Source organism: Notamacropus eugenii, chromosome 7 (genome assembly GCF_028372415.1).
Source record: "Notamacropus eugenii isolate mMacEug1 chromosome 7, mMacEug1.pri_v2, whole genome shotgun sequence".
In the NCBI taxonomy this organism is placed as follows: Eukaryota; Metazoa; Chordata; class Mammalia; order Diprotodontia; family Macropodidae; genus Notamacropus; species Notamacropus eugenii.
This window is the reverse complement of record NC_092878.1, coordinates 30,466,092-30,484,066: the sequence shown is the minus strand read 5'-3', so window position 1 is coordinate 30,484,066 and position 17,975 is coordinate 30,466,092. Positions and strand designations below refer to the sequence as shown.

General features: G+C 42.9%; 1 protein-coding gene and 1 pseudogene across 5 annotated transcripts in view; one reads left to right on the top strand and one right to left on the bottom strand.

The window, feature by feature from the left end:
• LOC140513811 (zinc finger and SCAN domain-containing protein 29-like) overlaps nucleotides 1-17,884 on the bottom strand; it is a 66,474-nt gene extending 48,590 nt beyond the window's left edge. For 3 of the 5 annotated variants that reach the window (XR_011970361.1, XR_011970363.1, XR_011970362.1), the window contains exons 1-2: nucleotides 16,534-16,848; nucleotides 15,947-16,151 (exon numbers count right to left, since the gene is read on the bottom strand). Coding sequence is in view for 2 of the 5 variants with exons in the window: in XM_072623813.1 (XP_072479914.1) it covers nucleotides 15,947-16,151; nucleotides 16,534-16,848 (520 nt within the window). In the remaining 3 variants the exon portion in view is untranslated. Of the gene's footprint in view, nucleotides 1-15,946; nucleotides 16,152-16,505; nucleotides 16,950-17,760 lie in introns of those variants that run through there. The other 2 variants (XM_072623813.1, XM_072623814.1) reach the window with 2 other exon arrangements.
• On the top strand, nucleotides 963-15,078 carry LOC140513797 (sentrin-specific protease 5-like; annotated as a pseudogene).
• Nucleotides 17,885-17,975: the final 91 nt, after the last annotated feature.

The following is a 17,975-nucleotide window of genomic DNA, read 5'->3' as shown; positions in this document are numbered from 1 at the left end:
TGCTGATCATGAAAACACAGAATTCAGCCCTTGCCATGCTCTATAAGAAAATAAAATTGACACTACAGAGATGAAAACAATACAAGTTTCACCAAAACAAAGTATGCACAAAAGAGGCTTATGTTGTTGGTAACACAATTTTGCAAGAACCTAGGGATCATTTTTGAAAATATCAGAAAGCACTGAAAATACCAAATGACCTAGGGAAGAGAGGAGGTATCACAAATGGTATTATTTTTATAGAGCAATTAAGACATCAGTAACTACTGACCCAAATGCTTGTTTTCTCATCTTTATAAAATCTTTGTGAGAATGATCTACATACTATGAAAAGTACGCTTGATGAAAATACGAGATGGGAACGGGCACATTTTTTCGAAACACTCAATCTAGACTGACTATAGGAAACATAAGGAACCAAAATTTGTCTAAGGAACATAAGATCTCATTGATTGCCATTTGTTGATTATGAAAAAAACATGTGAAACTCTAGATCAAAATGCAACATCAAAGGCACTCTTCTAATAAGGTCCCATGAATTAAGATCGTAAAAGAGTCCTTGGTAGATGCAAAGAGATAAATTTGTCCAGGGATCCTTTGAATTGCAACACCTATCAGAGGATGAAACAAGGATTTGTATGACCACCATAGGTATCTACCATGGTCATCTTCATTGTTTTAAATGAAGATACTTCTGTTTTAGTGAAGACAGAGGTCTTCCTACTGCTGATGCTGATTTTTGCTGATATTTAGGAAAAAAAAACATTTATCTTTGTACTTGCTCAACTCTATCCCCCCTTCCTCTCCCACATCCCAACCCTCCCCCCCCTCCCCCCACACACACATTATATACTGATTTTATGGAAAAATCCATTCTGAGTTCCAAACCACTTAGAAATGGATTTTGGGAACACAACCCATTGGTAAGCTGGAGTCCTCCTATATCCGTGTGCATTCATTGTTGGAGATTATCTGGGAAAACATGGGCTTCCTGCCTCAGCCCTATTACCCAACTAGCCCTGAGCTGGGAGTGAAATCAGACTTGGGCACAGAGGATTTGAGCCTGAGTGAATTTGTGTCTGCATTCCAAAATGAACTAGGGAGTATCTATTGTTTTATATTATTCACATTAAACTTTCTCCTTGATTTGGATAATTGGGGTATATCCCCTTAGAAAGGAGTTCGTTGGCAACCAAGCAACTAAAATCATTTTTACTACTCTATTAGAATATTATGAATAATAATTTATTTACACAAAATGTTCCCATTTTGCCAGTTGTTTCTGCAGGACAGGGGTTTCCACACTTAATTATATCACAGATTTTCAGCTTGAAATATATGGACAGAACCAAGAAATGCTGGACAAGGGTCATGGTAAATGTATACAATACAAAACTCCAAAGATAAAGTGTTGGAAATTTTAAAGCACAAAAAAGAAAGATAGAAAGAAAAAACTTAAACCCTTTTCACATTTTAAAAATGGCACACGTAAAAGTTTTAAGTACATGCAATACTTTATAGCAAATTTTTTGGGGGGAGGGGGGCCTGGAAATATTGCTGACATTGGAAATTTTCTCCCTGAACTCCTTTCTGAATCATTTGGAATACCAGGATTCTGGGAAATATGGTCTGGGAAACAATGTTCCAATACAAAAAGTTGTACATGATTATTCCAGTTTCCCCAAGGGATCACTGAGACCCAGAAAGATTGCCTCACTTAGCACAAGCCAAGGAGTAGTTAGGTTATAGGGCCTTCTATATCTACTTTCCCTAAATTATTCAAATCAAAACCCTTTTCCCAGAAGTATTTCTCATATATGCTAATGCTACTACAGAGGAATAAACATAATCCACTGATTTATTTGGGAATTACTGTTACTTGCCAATGAATTACTCCAAAAGGCAGAGCCAAGTAAGTGTCTTCAAGAGTCTAGATATGAGAGAATTACCAAAGTAGACCAGCTCTGCTCACTTCACAATTTTGCCAGGATCAATCTTGTTCACATTGGTGTGTAACCAATAAGTATGGGCACTTAGTGATATGGCAAAAAGTGAAGGTTATCACTTCCATGTTAAAATCAATCATTCTTCTTAAAACACACAGGTCCCTGACTTTCTCATTCAAACAGTCATTTTATCTGGAAATTCAGAAGTACAATGGTGGTTAGACTTCAAGTATAAAATGAGCAACTCACATGAGCCTTTCCATGGTCTGACCAGAATCATGAGACTTTAGATGTCATCTTATCCAGTTTATCCAAAATTTTAATAATAACGCAAACAGAAAAAAAGGACATTTTCTAGGCTTTAGAAGCAGGATTTCATTATCTTATACAGTATAAAGCTGAAAAGTTACACAGACGAAAAATGTAAAAGTCACCACTGTTACGTACTTAAAATAATGCTAGGGAAACAGCTCCAGCTCATACATGCAAGCTGATACGCAACATAGAGGAAGAAAGGATGAAGGCATTTCGTTCTTGTATTCCTAGTGTAGCTCTAATGAAGCAGTTTGCTTCGGTCCAGAGTGGCCCTGGCACATCCTCTGAGCTCAGTGGCAGAGGAAAGGATGGAGAGCTAACTGGAGGGGCACATAGAGAATGGTGGGTCCAGGATGACCTAAAGGACCAAACAAATATCAGTTTCCATTTCAACTGTAAAACCTGTGATCCAGTCCTATTAGATCTTAGGGTTCACCACACCACAGATGACCTGGAAATAGGGTGATTTTTCTGGTCCTCTGAAAACAAAAATCAGCTGAGGCTTCCCAGGGACCCACAGGGCCTCCAAATGTACAGTGCCTGACCGGTTCACTTTGTGTGGCTTTCCTCTTACCTACAAATAAGATGCAGCTGCTGTCCTCTTGTGGTGAAATCGAGAATTGCAGCTCCCTCTTTGTGAGCTCCAAATGACTGTGTCATTTTCTCAATGATTTCTCATAATGCAAGGGAAACCAACTGGATTCACTATAAATTTGTGTTATCTAGCTTCAGCTGGACCCTCACTGGCAGCTAGTGGTACAGAGAATAGGGAGTTAAACATGGAATTCGGAAGACCTGAGTTCAAATCTTGTCTCAGACACTTACCTGTATGATCCTGGGCAAGTCACTTAACCTGTGTCTCAGTTTCCTCACCTTTAAAATTGGGATCATAATAGCACCTACCTACTGGTGTGTATTTGAATATGTATGTGTGCATACACATATATACACACCTACATACACATATATGCACACATATGTGTGTATATATATGGTATATATAATTGTGGCATAGTTATTATCATTATTAGGAGGTAACTAGACAGAAGAGTGTTGCTGTGTTGTTGTTAAGTCATTTTTCAGTCAGATCTGACTCTGCGTGATCCCCATTTGGGGTTTTGTTGGCAAAGATAATAGAGTGGTTTGCCATTTCCTTCTCCAGATCACTTATAGATGAGGAAACCAAGGCAAACAGGATCAAATGACTTACCCAGGGTCACACAGCCATATTTGAACTCAGGAAAATGAGTCTTCCTGATTAGCTCAGAGACTTTGGGTAAGTCACTTAATTTGTCTGCCTCTGCTTTGTCTTTAGTAAAATGCAAACAATTGCCTCCCAGGGTTTTTGTGAGGATAAAATGAATGAAATATTTACCATGCTTTGTACATCTTAAAGTGTTATATAAATGCTGACTACTGTTATGATTTAATTCCTTCCTAACTGAATTCCCAACTCACAATTCCAGAGAAGCTATTCCAAACCTTTTCTTCTCTCAAGCCTCCCATACTTTGCCTGGAAAATTGAGGCCACTTTATTCCTCACAATGATCTCCTTCTCCTTCATGGTTATCCTTCATGCCTGGAATATAATACCTACTTATCTCTACATTACAAAATTCCTCTCTTCCTTCAAGACATCGCTGAAGACCTTTTACATGGTCTTTCCACATTCTAGCACCACCACCCCTCCCTCTCTACTTTATATTAAACTACTTTGTTTTCATTCTCTTTATTATTTTCAGTATGTATGTATATATGTGTCTATATGTGTGTGTGTATTTGTTGTCTCTCTCATTAGAGCATAAACTTTTTGAGAAGAGGGATTATTTCATTCATCGTGTTTGTATTCCCAGAGCTTAACGTAGTAGGTTGATTGTCTTTCATTCTTAAAGACAACCATGACATCATGACTTGCAAGTGAATTGTTAACTGGGGCAGGGCTGTACAAAATAACCAGCCTCTCTCTCCCCTCCAGAGACATCTGGGTGCAAGTGGCAAGATATAGATCAGGAAGACTAGGGATGGCCCCAATGCAATAGGAGACCTTGGCCTTTTTTAAGCTAAGGTCTTTCCCAGGTCTCTGACTCAAGCAACATCCATTCAGTGATTAAAGCTAGGTGAGAAATGAGGCAAAGAAAGGCCACTTTTACCTACCCAAAGCAAAAAAAATCAATTTGGGAGGGGAAGACTGTCAGGGTTTCTGGCCAAAACAGAGACCATTGCAATTTATACTCACTCAGAGCCATCAGAGCCCAAAGACCAAATGAGACTTGAGCTGGAACCTATGGTGGGACAGTTAATGAGAGCCAGAGTGATTTGGGTTTAAGGTATGGTCCTTAAAAAAGAAATCTAGCAGATATGACTACACATCTGTCATTTGAAGGCCAGGACCAAGTCTGGAGAGGTTCATAGGCTCAGAGAGCCCAGAAGTCATCTAATCCAAATCCTTAGTGTAACAGAAATGTTTTTTGATCTTGGCCATAGAGGTACATAAGAACTGTATGTTGCACATTTTCAGACTTTTTCAAGGTATTGATCTGTTACGTTGATTTTTTTTTTGGTTATTTTCTTTATTATATTCAAAAACCCCAGCATATTTCCTTCCTTTGTTCCTCTGGAAGGGAGAGGGGAAAGGATACTAGGGGAAACCATGGTGATGTGGTAGAAAAAGACCTCAATAAAAACTTTTTTTTAAGAAATAGCAAATTTAATGGACCATAAAGAAAGCATTTTTCATAACCTGGCCCTTTCCTGTCTTTCTAGTCTCCTTCTCTCCATCTGTCCTACAGTTCAAGGACAATGCCCATCTTGCTGAGGTTTTTTGGGTTTTTTTTAACAAAACACTCCACCTCCCAGCTCCATGCACCTTCCCTGGCTGTCCCCCATGACTCCTTCCCTTTCTCTGCCTCCCAGCATCCCCCACTTCCTTCAAGTCTCAACTTTCTGCAAGAAGCCTTTGCCCGGCTCCCTTGTTACCAGCGCCTTCCTTCTGAGATTACCTACAATTTATCATATTTATTTACTTGTAGACAGTTGTTTGTATATTGTTTCCTCCACTAGGCTATGTACTACTCAATAGCGGAGACTACTTTTTGCCTTTCTTTGTATCCCCAGCAGATAATAAGCACTTAATAAATCCTTATTGATTTTTTTTGTTTGACTTAATTTACCTCCCTTTGGTATATATGCCCTACAGTGAAACTAGGTGATGCAGTGGGTAGTGTTGGTCCTGGAGTCACGAAGACTCATCTCCCTGAGTTCAAATCTGGCCTCAGACACTAGCAGTGTGATCCTGGGCAAGTTACTTAATCCTGTTTCCTCATCTGTAAAATGAGCTGGAGAAGAAAATGGCAAACTCCTCCAATATCTTTCTCACAAAAATCCCAAATGGAGTCCCGAACAGTCAAACACAACTGAACATCAACAAGAAATGAGGAATATGAAGAATTCGGGGGGGGGGGGGGGGAAACAATCCCATCCAACTGAATAACAACAATATACTTTTAAATGCATTAACTTGGGAAATAATATGGCGTGACATTGACCTCCCACCTGCTTGACATGGACATTGTGAGAATCAATGAATTAATAGCTACAAATGCCTTTGGATTTCATGGGAGAAAACCTCTAAAGAAATATAAGGTATAGTATAGAAGGAAAGAGGGTTGGCCTGAAAAAAAGAAAATGGTGGTGGGTATTGAGGGAAAACCATTTGGAGATCAAAAACTGTCTGGAAGTGATTGACAAGGTATTAGAACATATGACTGAATGTTTCCTTTTACTCATTACTCCATGTGTCTTATGTTAAAGCAGTGCTTAGTGCCTGGCACACAGTAGGTACTTAATAAATGTTAGCTGACTGTGGCTGTACCAACAAAATGTAATTTTGAAGGTTGGCTTACAGCCAACTTTGACAGAGGTTCCTTACAAGACATTCAAGGAACAGAAATTCCTTAGTCTTTGACTGATGTGGAAATAGAGCTCTCCAGAGCTTGTGAATTGTGTGAGACAATTCACAAGGAAAAGGACCAATATGGTTTCTTCCAGACACCTGTACCCTGGAGGACTCCTTGCTGAGTGAATGGGAAAGCCGCCATATCTTCTCGTAGCTCCACTAGGTAAAGGCAACTAGCATACCTTGTTACTATGGTGATGACAGTCATAAAATGGCCAAGATCAAAGGGCATTTCTATGACACTAAGCTCATAATAAGACATTTTCTAAATTCTCTGTGAAATAGACTGACAGTTTTGTTTTTTAAACTGAGCAGAAAAATGACTTCTTCCTATCTTGAACTGCATGATTTTCTTTTTTGAGAGTAGTAGATTAAAATATTTTTTTGGTCCAGAACATTGCTTTCATGAATAGAGGAAGTTCCTAGTAAGGAAACTCCTTCTACCGGTACACACTGGCATATGTTCTCCAATTTGTAGTCTTATATACTGAGAGGAGACTGAGAGGTTGTTATTTACACAGTCACAGACCAGGGTATGTGTGACAAAATCAGGATTTAAACCTAGAACTTCCTGACTCTAAGACTAGCTTCTCACGATGCCATGGTTTGCCTCTCACCAAACACTGCTCAGAAGACCATAGAATTTGGGCTGGAAGGCACCAGAGGAGCCATGCAGTCCACTCCCTTCATTCCACTTTTCCTACCCCCAGTCATCTGTGAAAAATAGAATGAACTCAACTGTAACAATGTCGAATTAAATCAATTGTGTTTTTTGAGGAAGATGGGAGCAATGGAAGGAACCTTGGTATAGAGGAGTCAGAAAGAACTGGGTTTGTATGCTGCCTTTGACATGACCACACACAAGTCATTTAAGGATATGTAACTCTCTAAGCTTCCCTAACAGGACCATGGAAGGAACCTTGGGCATTCTCTCCCAATCCCCTCATTTTACATTTGAAGAAATGGAGGTACAGAAGTTTAAATAATTTGTCAAAGGTTACACAAGACATTCTGCAAAAGCTTTCAAGCTCAGGTTCTATAACTTTCCATTGCCACATGTTGCTTCTCCCAGATTTCTTCCTGTTGATGAGAACTGTTGAGTTTCCACAAAATCACATAACTTTGATAAAGTGACCTAATAATGAAGGTGACTTTACTCTTCCTTTCAGACTGGAAAGAAAAATGTTGTCAGAAGAAAGAAAATTAAGTGGGGAAGAGAATTTTGAAGAATAAGTAACAAAAATGACAACATTCCAGCTGGGCATATTAACTGACCCTGGCATATGGCACAGCACTGAAGCTATGTGTTTCAGGGATATTTTTAGATGAGTTTTGTAGGGACGCCAGGGTCAGTTCATTTGGATACTGTTATCCAAATGGTTCCAATTTCACTTTCCCCTGTAATTTGCATATTCTCATCTGACAATGCCATGAACATCATTAAACGTTTATCATAAAGCAATTACATATTATTTAAACTCTAAGCATAAGCGTATGAAAAATGGATTGACTGTGATGTGACAAGATCGCATTGTGTAGTATAAGAAGTAGGGAAAGGCTGGATGCTCGAAGAGCTTAGAAAACTCGGCAGAGGAATTCAGCTTTGATATGGTACACTGTAGGTTGTTGATAATCTTGACATTATAATAATCCCACACATTTATGTAGGTCTTGGTGGTTACAAATGCTTTGAGTATCACTTCATTTGATCCTGTCACCAATTCTGTGAGGAGTAATTTGCTTCAAAGTGTTTTAGAGGATTCATCTGGCAACGGTACGTAAAATGGATTGGGGGCAGGGAGGAAGGAAGAAGCCAGGGGAAAAGACTAGAGGCAGGAAAGCCAATTAGGAGGCCATTACAGTAATAGGAATCGAAATAATGAGGCAGCCAGGTGATAGAGGATAGAGTCAGGAAGACCTGAATTCAAATGTGATCTCAGACATTTACCAGCTGCGTAACCCTGGCCAAATCACTTAACCTCTGTCTGCCTCAGTTTCCTCAACTGTGAAATGGGAATAATAATAGACCTATTTCTCCAGGATTGTTAGTAGGATCAAATGAAATAATATTTGCAAAGCACACAGTGCCTGGCACACAGTAAGGGCTTAATAAAAAAGTTGTTTTCTTCCTTCCTTCCTTCCTTCCTTCCTTCCTTGGACATGGGTGTTGGTATTGGGAATGAAGAGGAAGGGACAAATCTATTCTCAAAGGAAAAAATGGACAAAACATAGTGAATGACTGGATGTGAGAAATGAAAGAGAAAAAGCTCCCAAAATTACTCAAAAGTTTCAAGCTTCAAAGACTGCAAGAACAGTGATGCTTTGGATAAGGAGAAAAGGGAACCGATTTAATGCAGTGAAGGAAGATGATGAATTTAGGTTTAGACAAGTTGAGCAGACAATGACAGGCAACAGAAAGAACGCTAGAATCAACCACAGAAGAGGTAGGTTCTAGTCCAGACTCAGTTATTTATTAGGTGTGTAACCTTAGACAAGTCTCTGCGTCTCAATTTCCTCAACTGTACAATATGGGCATGAGATCACTGGCCTCAAACTTCAATTACATGTTTAGGTTTAAAACGCTCATCTTTTTACTTTAGTACTATTTAAATGCTTATTTCTTTTCCCCCAAATTTAAAAGAGTAGAATACTTTTTATGCATAGGACTACCTAAATATTATTTATATAAATATAAATATATAATATTTATCAGATCTGTGCAATCTGAACTGTGACTTGTTTCCGAGACTATAGGATTCTGAAGGTCTCCCCCCAACTCTGACATTCACCTGGAAGAGTTGCACGATTCTCATTCATGGGGGTACCCTCTCCAATGGTACAGATTACAATGAATACACACCTCGTCATGCTGTGATTACTGCCCATGTCCTCCCAGCACATCTCCTCCACAGGGGTCTGCCCAACATCATCGGAGACCTTCCCTTGCCAGGACAATGAGGTAATAAGGTAGTATATAATAAATTCATAATGATGAAGGTTCAGACAAAAGTAGAATCAATACTTAATGGAACCAGGGCTGAGAAAAAGAGATGCACGAAATTGTGTCATTGACATAATAGGAAACCAAGCTCTATAACTTGTTGTTCTATAGGACTGTATAGGCATACAGCAGGTCAGCTTAGTACAAGGCCAGCCAACCTGTCCTGAGGTAGACCTGATGGTGAAGGTCTTAATGGATGGCCACCACAAAATGGGTGTTTTCAGCCACAGGAGTTCATGACAAGTGTCTATTAGGACATGGAGAAGTTGCAATTTACATTAGTGGAGTGAAGAAATCGTGAGCCTTTTGAAATAAGTAGTATCCCTCAGCAAAGGTGGGTCAATCAATCAACTAGCATTTATCAAGTGCTTCCCAGGGTATGAAAGCTGATAATGCAAAGGACAAAAGAGTCATTGCCCTCAAAGAACTTAGATTTTAAGGAAGAGAACAGAGTTCTGAGTTCTGTGTATGTGAAATACAGGCTGTATAACTACATTAGTTGGGAAGCTAATTGGCACAGTGAACAGAGGACTCATCTTCTGAGTTCAAATCCAGCCTCAGACACTTACTACCAGTGTGACCCTGGATAAGTCACTTAACTCTGTTTGCCTCGGTTTCCTCTTCTTTAAAATGAGCTGGAGAAGGAAAATGGCAAACCACACTCCAGCATCTGTGCCAAGAAAACCCCAGATGGTTTCATGGACACCACCTTTACCTAACTACAAGTTTTTACTCAATTCAGAATGGAATATTTTTCCATGGGAACATTTTTTGCATTTGATAGCACTAGACAGTGGTATGATGAAGTGAACTGAGAGTTGCATTTGGAGTCAGGAAGTAAACAAGCAGTTATTAAGTTCCTGACCTATGCCAGGTACTGTGTTAACAGTGAATGATACAAAGGAAAGTGAAAACAAAACAAAAAGACAATCTAGGTGTAAGTCTTGCCTCTGAAACCTAAGAGTTGCGTGACTCTGGGTAAAGTCACGAACTCTTCAGACAACTCTCTGAGACTATAAGTTGTGACAAACAGATGCCAATCTGCATTGGTAGCCCCCAACACCACTGAAATTACAAGTCAGCCCCCAAAAAATGGTAGTTCATGAAAAAGGAAGATTAACATCTAAAGAAATTCCCTTTACAGCTTTGTGTTGGGAACATAATCATGAGATTCTTGGTTCTTTAATCAATTACAATTAAAATAGGTTCACATTTTTATAGTGCTGTATCATTGACAAAGGGCTTTACCAAGCAACAGAAGCTTGGCCTGGCAACTAATATTGGCCACACTGTAAGCCCCATGAAAGCAGAGACTACAGTATTTCCAGTCATCTTGACTTTTAGTTTGCCTCTGGACTGGAGGAGAGAGTGAAGCTGATGACTTTGCCAAGCTCTGCCTCACTTCAATCCAATTTACATGCAAGTCAAGACACCACACTTGTCATGTCATTCCTTGGTCCTTTTCGAGAAAGAAGGATGAACGATACCTTTACAAAAACTAACTCATGGGATTTTAACAGTAATCTTTTCAAGTAACTTGTACAAATATGACCAATCTCATTTTACAGATCAAGAAACTGAGACTCAGAGAATTTATGTAACATTGTTGGCAACTGGAAGAGTCAAGATTCAAACCCAGAATTTCTGACACTGAAGTGAGTACAATATTGATTGACAGAATAAGGACAGAGTTAGGAAACAGCATGCTCTTTACTATGTCCAAAAGTCAAGATATCACTCTGTCTTGGTCAAACAACAACAATTATTACAAGACATAAAACTGGAGAAAGGGTAGGAGAAGAGTAAACTGGTAAAAAATGTCAGATTGTTAGTTTATTTTCCTGTTTAGAAAAGCTGGTTAAAAAGAAAATTGAATAAACTCTCATTTTTAATTTCCAGGTGAGCTACTAACTCTCCATCAGTACACATATAATTAGGATCCAAGATATTAATGGAAACTCTGAAAGTCACATGAACCTTTTCTCCATGACAACGGCGGGGGTGACTAACCAGGCATTTCCTGCTTTTACAAAGATACAGATATTTACTGAAGTATAATGCAGTCAAAGGAGCCTAATGGAAATGGGTAAGTATACCTAAATCAACACCAGTACCAAGTTACTGATATAAGTGCATGCATTTAGTCAATCCCAAACATAGCCTTCTGGATTACTGGGTGAGAAGAACTGAAAGGAAACATTTATTAAGCATTTCCTTTGTTCCAGCAACTGTGCTAAGCACTTTACAAATATTCTCTCTTTTAATCTACACAACAAGCCAGTGCAGCAAGTGCCGTTATTATCCCCATTTTACAGTTAAGACATTATGATAGGGAGCAAATCCCTCCTTTATATGTGGGTATACAAAGCCTAGAAAAGGGAAATAGTGGGAAAGGACCAAAGAGGATGTAATAGGGGTTTTTTTAAGTCAATTAATAAAAGACAAAGCAAAACCAAGAAGGGATAAAACATAGTACCTTCAATGCTCTGTGGACCCACAAGATTCATAGCCTGATGAGCCGCATATTCTACACGGGGCCTAGCAATGCCCAGCTGTTCCATCACTCCATGGAGCAACCTCTAAATATCTGCTTCTGAAACTCGGTCTGGAGTCCGAGGACTATGAGCAGATGATAGAGTCCATCCCAATGCTAGCCAAAACACCATGTTGTACAAGACAGCGCTCAGCATCATGGAGTCTATTGTCCCCTGCAAAAAAAGGAGAAACCAACTATCAATCGGCCACAAGGAGAAAGGGGGCTGTGTGGTTTTCAAAAAAAGGGAATGGTAGGCAATTGAAACTTTAGGTTACTAAGCTTGACAGCAAATTCTGGTAAAATTCAAGGTTTGTGAGTGTTTAGAAAGGGAAGAGGTGATCACTGTGATCCTGCATGGGTGTAATAAGAACAAGGGAAGTCAAATGAACCTTATTTCTTTTTGTTGTCAAGGATTTGAACATAGTATATCTTGATTAACAAAGCCTTTTATAATACTCTTTTGGGCAAGATGGCAAAATGTGGACTGGCTAACGGCATAGTTAGGTGAATTCAGAACTGGCTGACTAACCAGACCCAAAGTGTGGTGATGAATGGATTGATTGATGTCAGACTGAAGGGAAAAGGGCTATGATGGAATGAAGCTAGATCCTAATCTAGCTCTAATCTATTCAAAATTTTCCCAATGATTTAGTGGAAGAAAGATATAGGTGGCATGCATTTAAATTTTCAGATGATACATAGCTAGGAGCAGCAGCTAATACACTAAATAACAGACCAGTGATCCAAATGAGTATGGATCAACTGAAGCTAACAAGGTGAAATATAATCATGAGAGGGATATGGTACAGGTCTGTGCTTTCATTGGGATAGGGAGCTCCTAGATAAGGAAGTCCCTCTAACGATGCAAGTCAATACTCTCCAATATATAGTTTCAGAGTTGCCCAGAACATTGATTTAAATGACTTTCCAGGGGTCACTCAGCCAATATGGGCCAGAGGCTGGACTTGAGCTCAGGTTCTTCCAGTGTTAAAGTCAGATTTTCATTGTAGTGCCTCTCTATAATATAATCATAGATTAATTAAAAAAAAAAACCTTTGTATATGTGGAAAAATATATTAAAGATAAAAGTCCTCTATTTGGGCTTAAAAACACAGCTATCAAGTATAGGGCAGGAGACATGTGGATATATAGCAATTAAAGTGAAAAAAATCTGGAGGATCTGATGGATCAAAAACTCCATACAAGTCAATAAGTATGATGTGGCAATGCAACAGCAAAATCAAATGCAATTTTGGTCTTTATTAATATTCAAAGGCAAGGCGGTGGTAGGTGGCCCTGCCCTTCTCTGGCTGATTCAGACAACATATGGAGCATTGCATCCAGTTCTAAGCACTGAGCCCCTAAGAAGGGGTTGATCAAGGAAGTGAGGAGACTTGAAACCATGCCTTCTAAAGATTAAAGGAACTGGAATGTAAAGCCTAGAGAAGATTGAGGAGACAAAGGAATGGTTGCCTCAAACTTCTGAAAGTTTCCAAAGGGCCACAATTTGGAGCCTTCATTTTACAGATGAGGAAACTGAGGCCCAGAGAAGCAAAATTACTTGCCCCAAGAGATGCATAGCATAGGTGGGAATTTGAACTCAGGTCCTCTGACTCTCCATCCAGGACTCTTTCTACTGCACCACACTGAGTTGGTCCTGGACAACAGAACATGGAACCAGGAACAAAAATTACAAGGAAGCAGATTTCACTTTAATAGAAAGAAGAACTTCCTAACAATTGACTTGGTTTGCCAGAGGGGCCCTGGGGCGGGGGCTGGGTGACGCAGCAGGGCCCTGGGCAGAGCATCAGGCGTCCAGGTCCCACGATGCCACAGAGCAATGAAAGGCCAGCAAAGATCTCTGCTCAGCAAAAGCAGCCACTTGCCAGCCTTCTCACAGAAGTGGAGGGCCGGGTTTGAGGGCCTTAAAAAGTTCTGCCTTTTACGCGCCAGGCAGGAGACCCGGAGGACCTGGCACAGGCTGTACCAATCCCTCCAGCGTGGGAGGAAGGTTCTTCGGCTCCAGAGGAAGTGGGGCCAGAAAACGGGCCTGGCTGCTCCCCATAGCTACCCAATCCCTGGCACTGTAAGCCCCCACATCCGGGGGCACCTCGTTGAAAGCCTGGCAGCATCTGTTGAGAATGCTGCCCAGGAATGCCAGTCAGAGGAAGAGCCCCGCACGGCAGCAGCTGGCTTGCCAGTGGGCAGTGTGTTAGGTCAGGCCAATGGCTGCAGGCAGAGGACTGACCACCAGGATCCTGGCAGGCTCAGGACAGCCAGCAGGGAGGGCCAGGTGGAGAGCAGCCCCACCTTAGTCACCTTGAGGAACCATAAGGGAAATGGTTGTTACTGCAGCTGCTACCAAGGGCTGGGCCCAAACATAATGGAGCCGGAGCAGCCGTCCCTAACTCCGGGAAGGACCCAGCTTAGCCAGCATAGCGGGGAAAAGGATATCACTGCTTCGGGTGTATAAGGAACTGTCCATGATTCCGTTTGGGTACCGGATCCTGAGGTCCCCCCAGTTTAAATCGAGGAGAACGTGTAAGCTTCGGACAGGCCAGCAGCGGAGCTGGGTGCAGAAGGTCGCCAGGGGCCATAGGGAGAAGCGCCAGGAAGGCTGCCAGAGGGTACTTGTAGCTCATTCCCTCACTCAGGTCCCAATAGGCCCGCTCCCCTCCCTCAGGTTCCTTTCCCAGATATGGACTGCAGCGCCTTAGGGCCCACAGCAAAGGGAAAGAACTCAAGAACACCCAGTAGCCCAGGGCCCAGAGCCATGTGTCGGAGACGCCCTCCCTAGTCAGCAGAATGGCAATGTCACCCATGGTTGGGATCCATCCCACTTCACCAGACTGAGCAGTGAGATAGTCTCACCCAAACACACCAATCCAACCTATTTTTCTACTACTCCAATATTCCTTCTCCAGTTAAAGCAATTTAATCTCCTTCCTGTTCCAAGAACACAGCATGATCTTCCCTGCCTCAGTTTCTTCTCTCTTATTGTTCCTCTCACTTGAAATGTCTTCATTTCTCCTTTCTGCCTAGTATTAACTCTCCTTAAAGCCCCACCTATTCCAAGAAAGCTTTTCCTATCTTTTCTAGCCTCTTCCTTCTCTTAACCATACAGTAGCAAACAACCAGATTGTTTGCTACTGTTTCATATAACCTTGGATTTTCAACTGGAACACAAGCTCCTTGAGAGCAAAATACTGTGAACATACACTTTGTGTTTCACGGTGCCTCACCCAATACAAAAACCCACAGTAGATGGTCAAATTATTCATTTTTCAACTGTGTAGTGCAACAAATAAACCAAAATGCTACTTCATATTTTCATACGTGCCTTAAATGTCTAAGGAACGCCAATTTTAAGCCTACAAGTGACACCAAGTTGGTTGTGGCTAGCAAACATCTGCTAGCAACCTGTGGGAAAGAATGAGATGCTGAAATAGCCTTAAGCTGGAGAGGTGATTAAAAAGAAACAGGATATAGTTCAATAGAGTACAAGGAAGAAAAACAAGCTATATAATTCAAAGGTAAAGAATGACCAACTGGCACAAGGGCAACAACAAAAAAAATTGAGGCAGCATGAAAATTTACCAGGTGATATAAATTATTACCTAAGCACAACAATGGGAGTTATATAAGGGAATGAATACAACATATAAGAACTTTAGGATGTTCTGCCAAACCTGTACTTATCAGACTCTCAAAAAAATATGGTCCATTTTGGGCTTCACAAACTAGATGTGGAACACTGGAACTGGTGGTTCCAGAGAAAAGTAGCAAAAATAAAGATTCAGGGAAATGGAAACCTTGAGGAAAAATTCAACTTGGAGGGGAAAACCCTAAAAAGCCTAAAAAATCCTAAAAAACAGAAAAGGATTATATATTGATAAAGGTGAATTAATACTATTTTTACATAGATGAAACAAAAGAAAATAAGTTGCTAAATTCTGCAAAAAATGCCTTTGAAAACATTTAGGGTAATTTATAAAAAAAAAAAAAAAAGATCACTGAGGTGAGTAGGTTAAGTGTGGTAATTCAAGGAGGCAGAGGGTGAACTTCTGGCGATCCCTAATGGCTACTTCATTCTAAAACATCCCAAAGTCTCCTGAGAGTGCCCCACTCATTCATTGTCAGCTCTCTAACCTAAAGTGTCTCCCTCTTTTCCCTAAATGAACCTGTATTCTTACCAGTCCTTTGATGAGGTCTGAGCTTCTCTTTTAGGTTAAGTTGTTCCTGGGGCCTTAGTTCTGGGCAACTTGCCCATTCTTTCTTGGCCACAGCCTTGGGCTGGGACTCCCCTGCTTCCTGCTGAACACTTAGTAACTGCAGAGGTGATCTTAGAGGTGTCACCTTCTCTGCTCGAACTTCCTGCCCTTTCACAGGGGCAGCGACCTAGACAGAATACCCGTTAGTTCTCAATGACAAGCTAGATTAGGGTGGGTTTCCAAGGATAAATACTTGAAATCAAAGGAGATCATCCCACAGGGGCAGAACCACACATCCCACTCCCCAGGCAGCAAAGAGCTTGAGAAAGGGGAGATCAAGATGCTACATTTGGTAAAGAAGTTCAAAACAATGCCCTCCTTTTATTCCCGGTACAAGAAACTGCTGAAACATTTTGGCATAGTAGATGGAGGATCAGCCAAACGGTCACCCACTGGTTTCCGTGGCAGAAATAATACCCATCATACAGAGAGCCAAAGGGCCCTGTTGTACCCCCACTTCTCCTGTCGTGTGGTCCCTCACCCTGCTTTCGGAATCCCCCGCTCCTCACCGGGCACTCCGGCCTCTTGGGTTCTCTCTCCAAATCTTCTACCAGGGTCACGGCTTCCTCTCCGCTCTCTGGACGATGCTCCTGTACCCAGGTCTGAATCTCCCCAGGCAGGACGGTCAGGAATTGCTCCAGCACCAGGGTCTCCAGGATTTGCTCCTTGGTCCGAACCTCTGGCCGTAACCACCTACAGCACAGCTCCCAGAGCTGGCTGAAAGCTTCCCGGGGCCCAGCCACCTCCTGGTAGTGGAATCTCCGGAACCGCTGTCGGAAGGTCTCCGAGTTCCCCACATCGCCTCTCAGAGCGGACTTGGCCATCGTTCACAGAGGAGGCAGTCTGACATCAGACGGAGGTGTGGCAGCCGGGGCTTCCCCCGGCCTCCTCTCTGTCTTTGGGGACCTGCGGGAGGAGCTTCTCCCTGGGCAGAGAGGAATGGGAGGGTCACAGGGGGCGCCCATTCATCCAAGGCCGTCCCAGGGCCAGCCTGAAGGAACCAGCTGGACTGGGAGCAGAAGCCAGGGTTAGGGACGGGAGCGGGGCTGCCCCAAAGCTGCCTCTGCGGCCTGAAGCAGCGAACCGCGTGTACTGACCGCACCTCCACAGCACCGGGGGGTCTGGATCCTAACGGCTGCCAGGCGGCGGGAGGGGCCAGCGGCCCAGCACCCAGCACCCAGCAGGGGGCCCTCACGGCCCGCCCCCCGCCCGATCCGAGCCCTTCCCAGAGCCCTCCGCGCCTGCCCCGCCCCCTCCGCTCCACTTTCACCACCTCCCCAGGCAACAATCGATGCAGGAACGTGTGGTCTTTGTTTTCCTCTAGTTTGGGGAACCTCGGGGTCCCGGCCCGTAACGGGCACGACAGGGGAGGGCCGGGTGGGCCCTGGGGGTCACCGTGAGCTGGGGGTGACAGCCGACGGGGGAGCGCTTCTACACGGGGGACAAGACCCTGCGGAGAGGACCTGGGGTGTCCCGGAGCCTGGCGGAGGGAGGGAGATCGGGGTTCGGGAAAGGACAGGGCGCCCGGGCTTCGGTCTCTTTGTCTCGGCTCCCTCCGGCCGGGTCACTCTTGGCGTCGTCCCGTCCTTTCCAGACGGTCACTGATTGGGCTGAGGGGAGCCCCAGGCACCCCCGTCCCGGCCTGCCTCCTCCATCTGTCCGCTCCTCTCCACCCCCGCCCCCTCCCACCGCTCCCCCCGAACCGAGTCCGGTCCCCGCCTCCCGGAGGGCCTCACCCGCTCCCGCTCCGGCCCCGGCCCGGCTCTCCAGCCTCCCAGACCAGCTCCCAAACCGGAAGTCCGCGCGGGAGACACCGAGGACCTTAGGGCGCGTGCGCCAAGGCCGCTGCCTGGACTACGTCTCCCAGAGAGCTCGGTGGACTAGAAGCGAACGTGGTCGCTCCGACCAAGCTACGTGAACGCTTCCGGGATTCCATTGGCAGGGAAAAGGA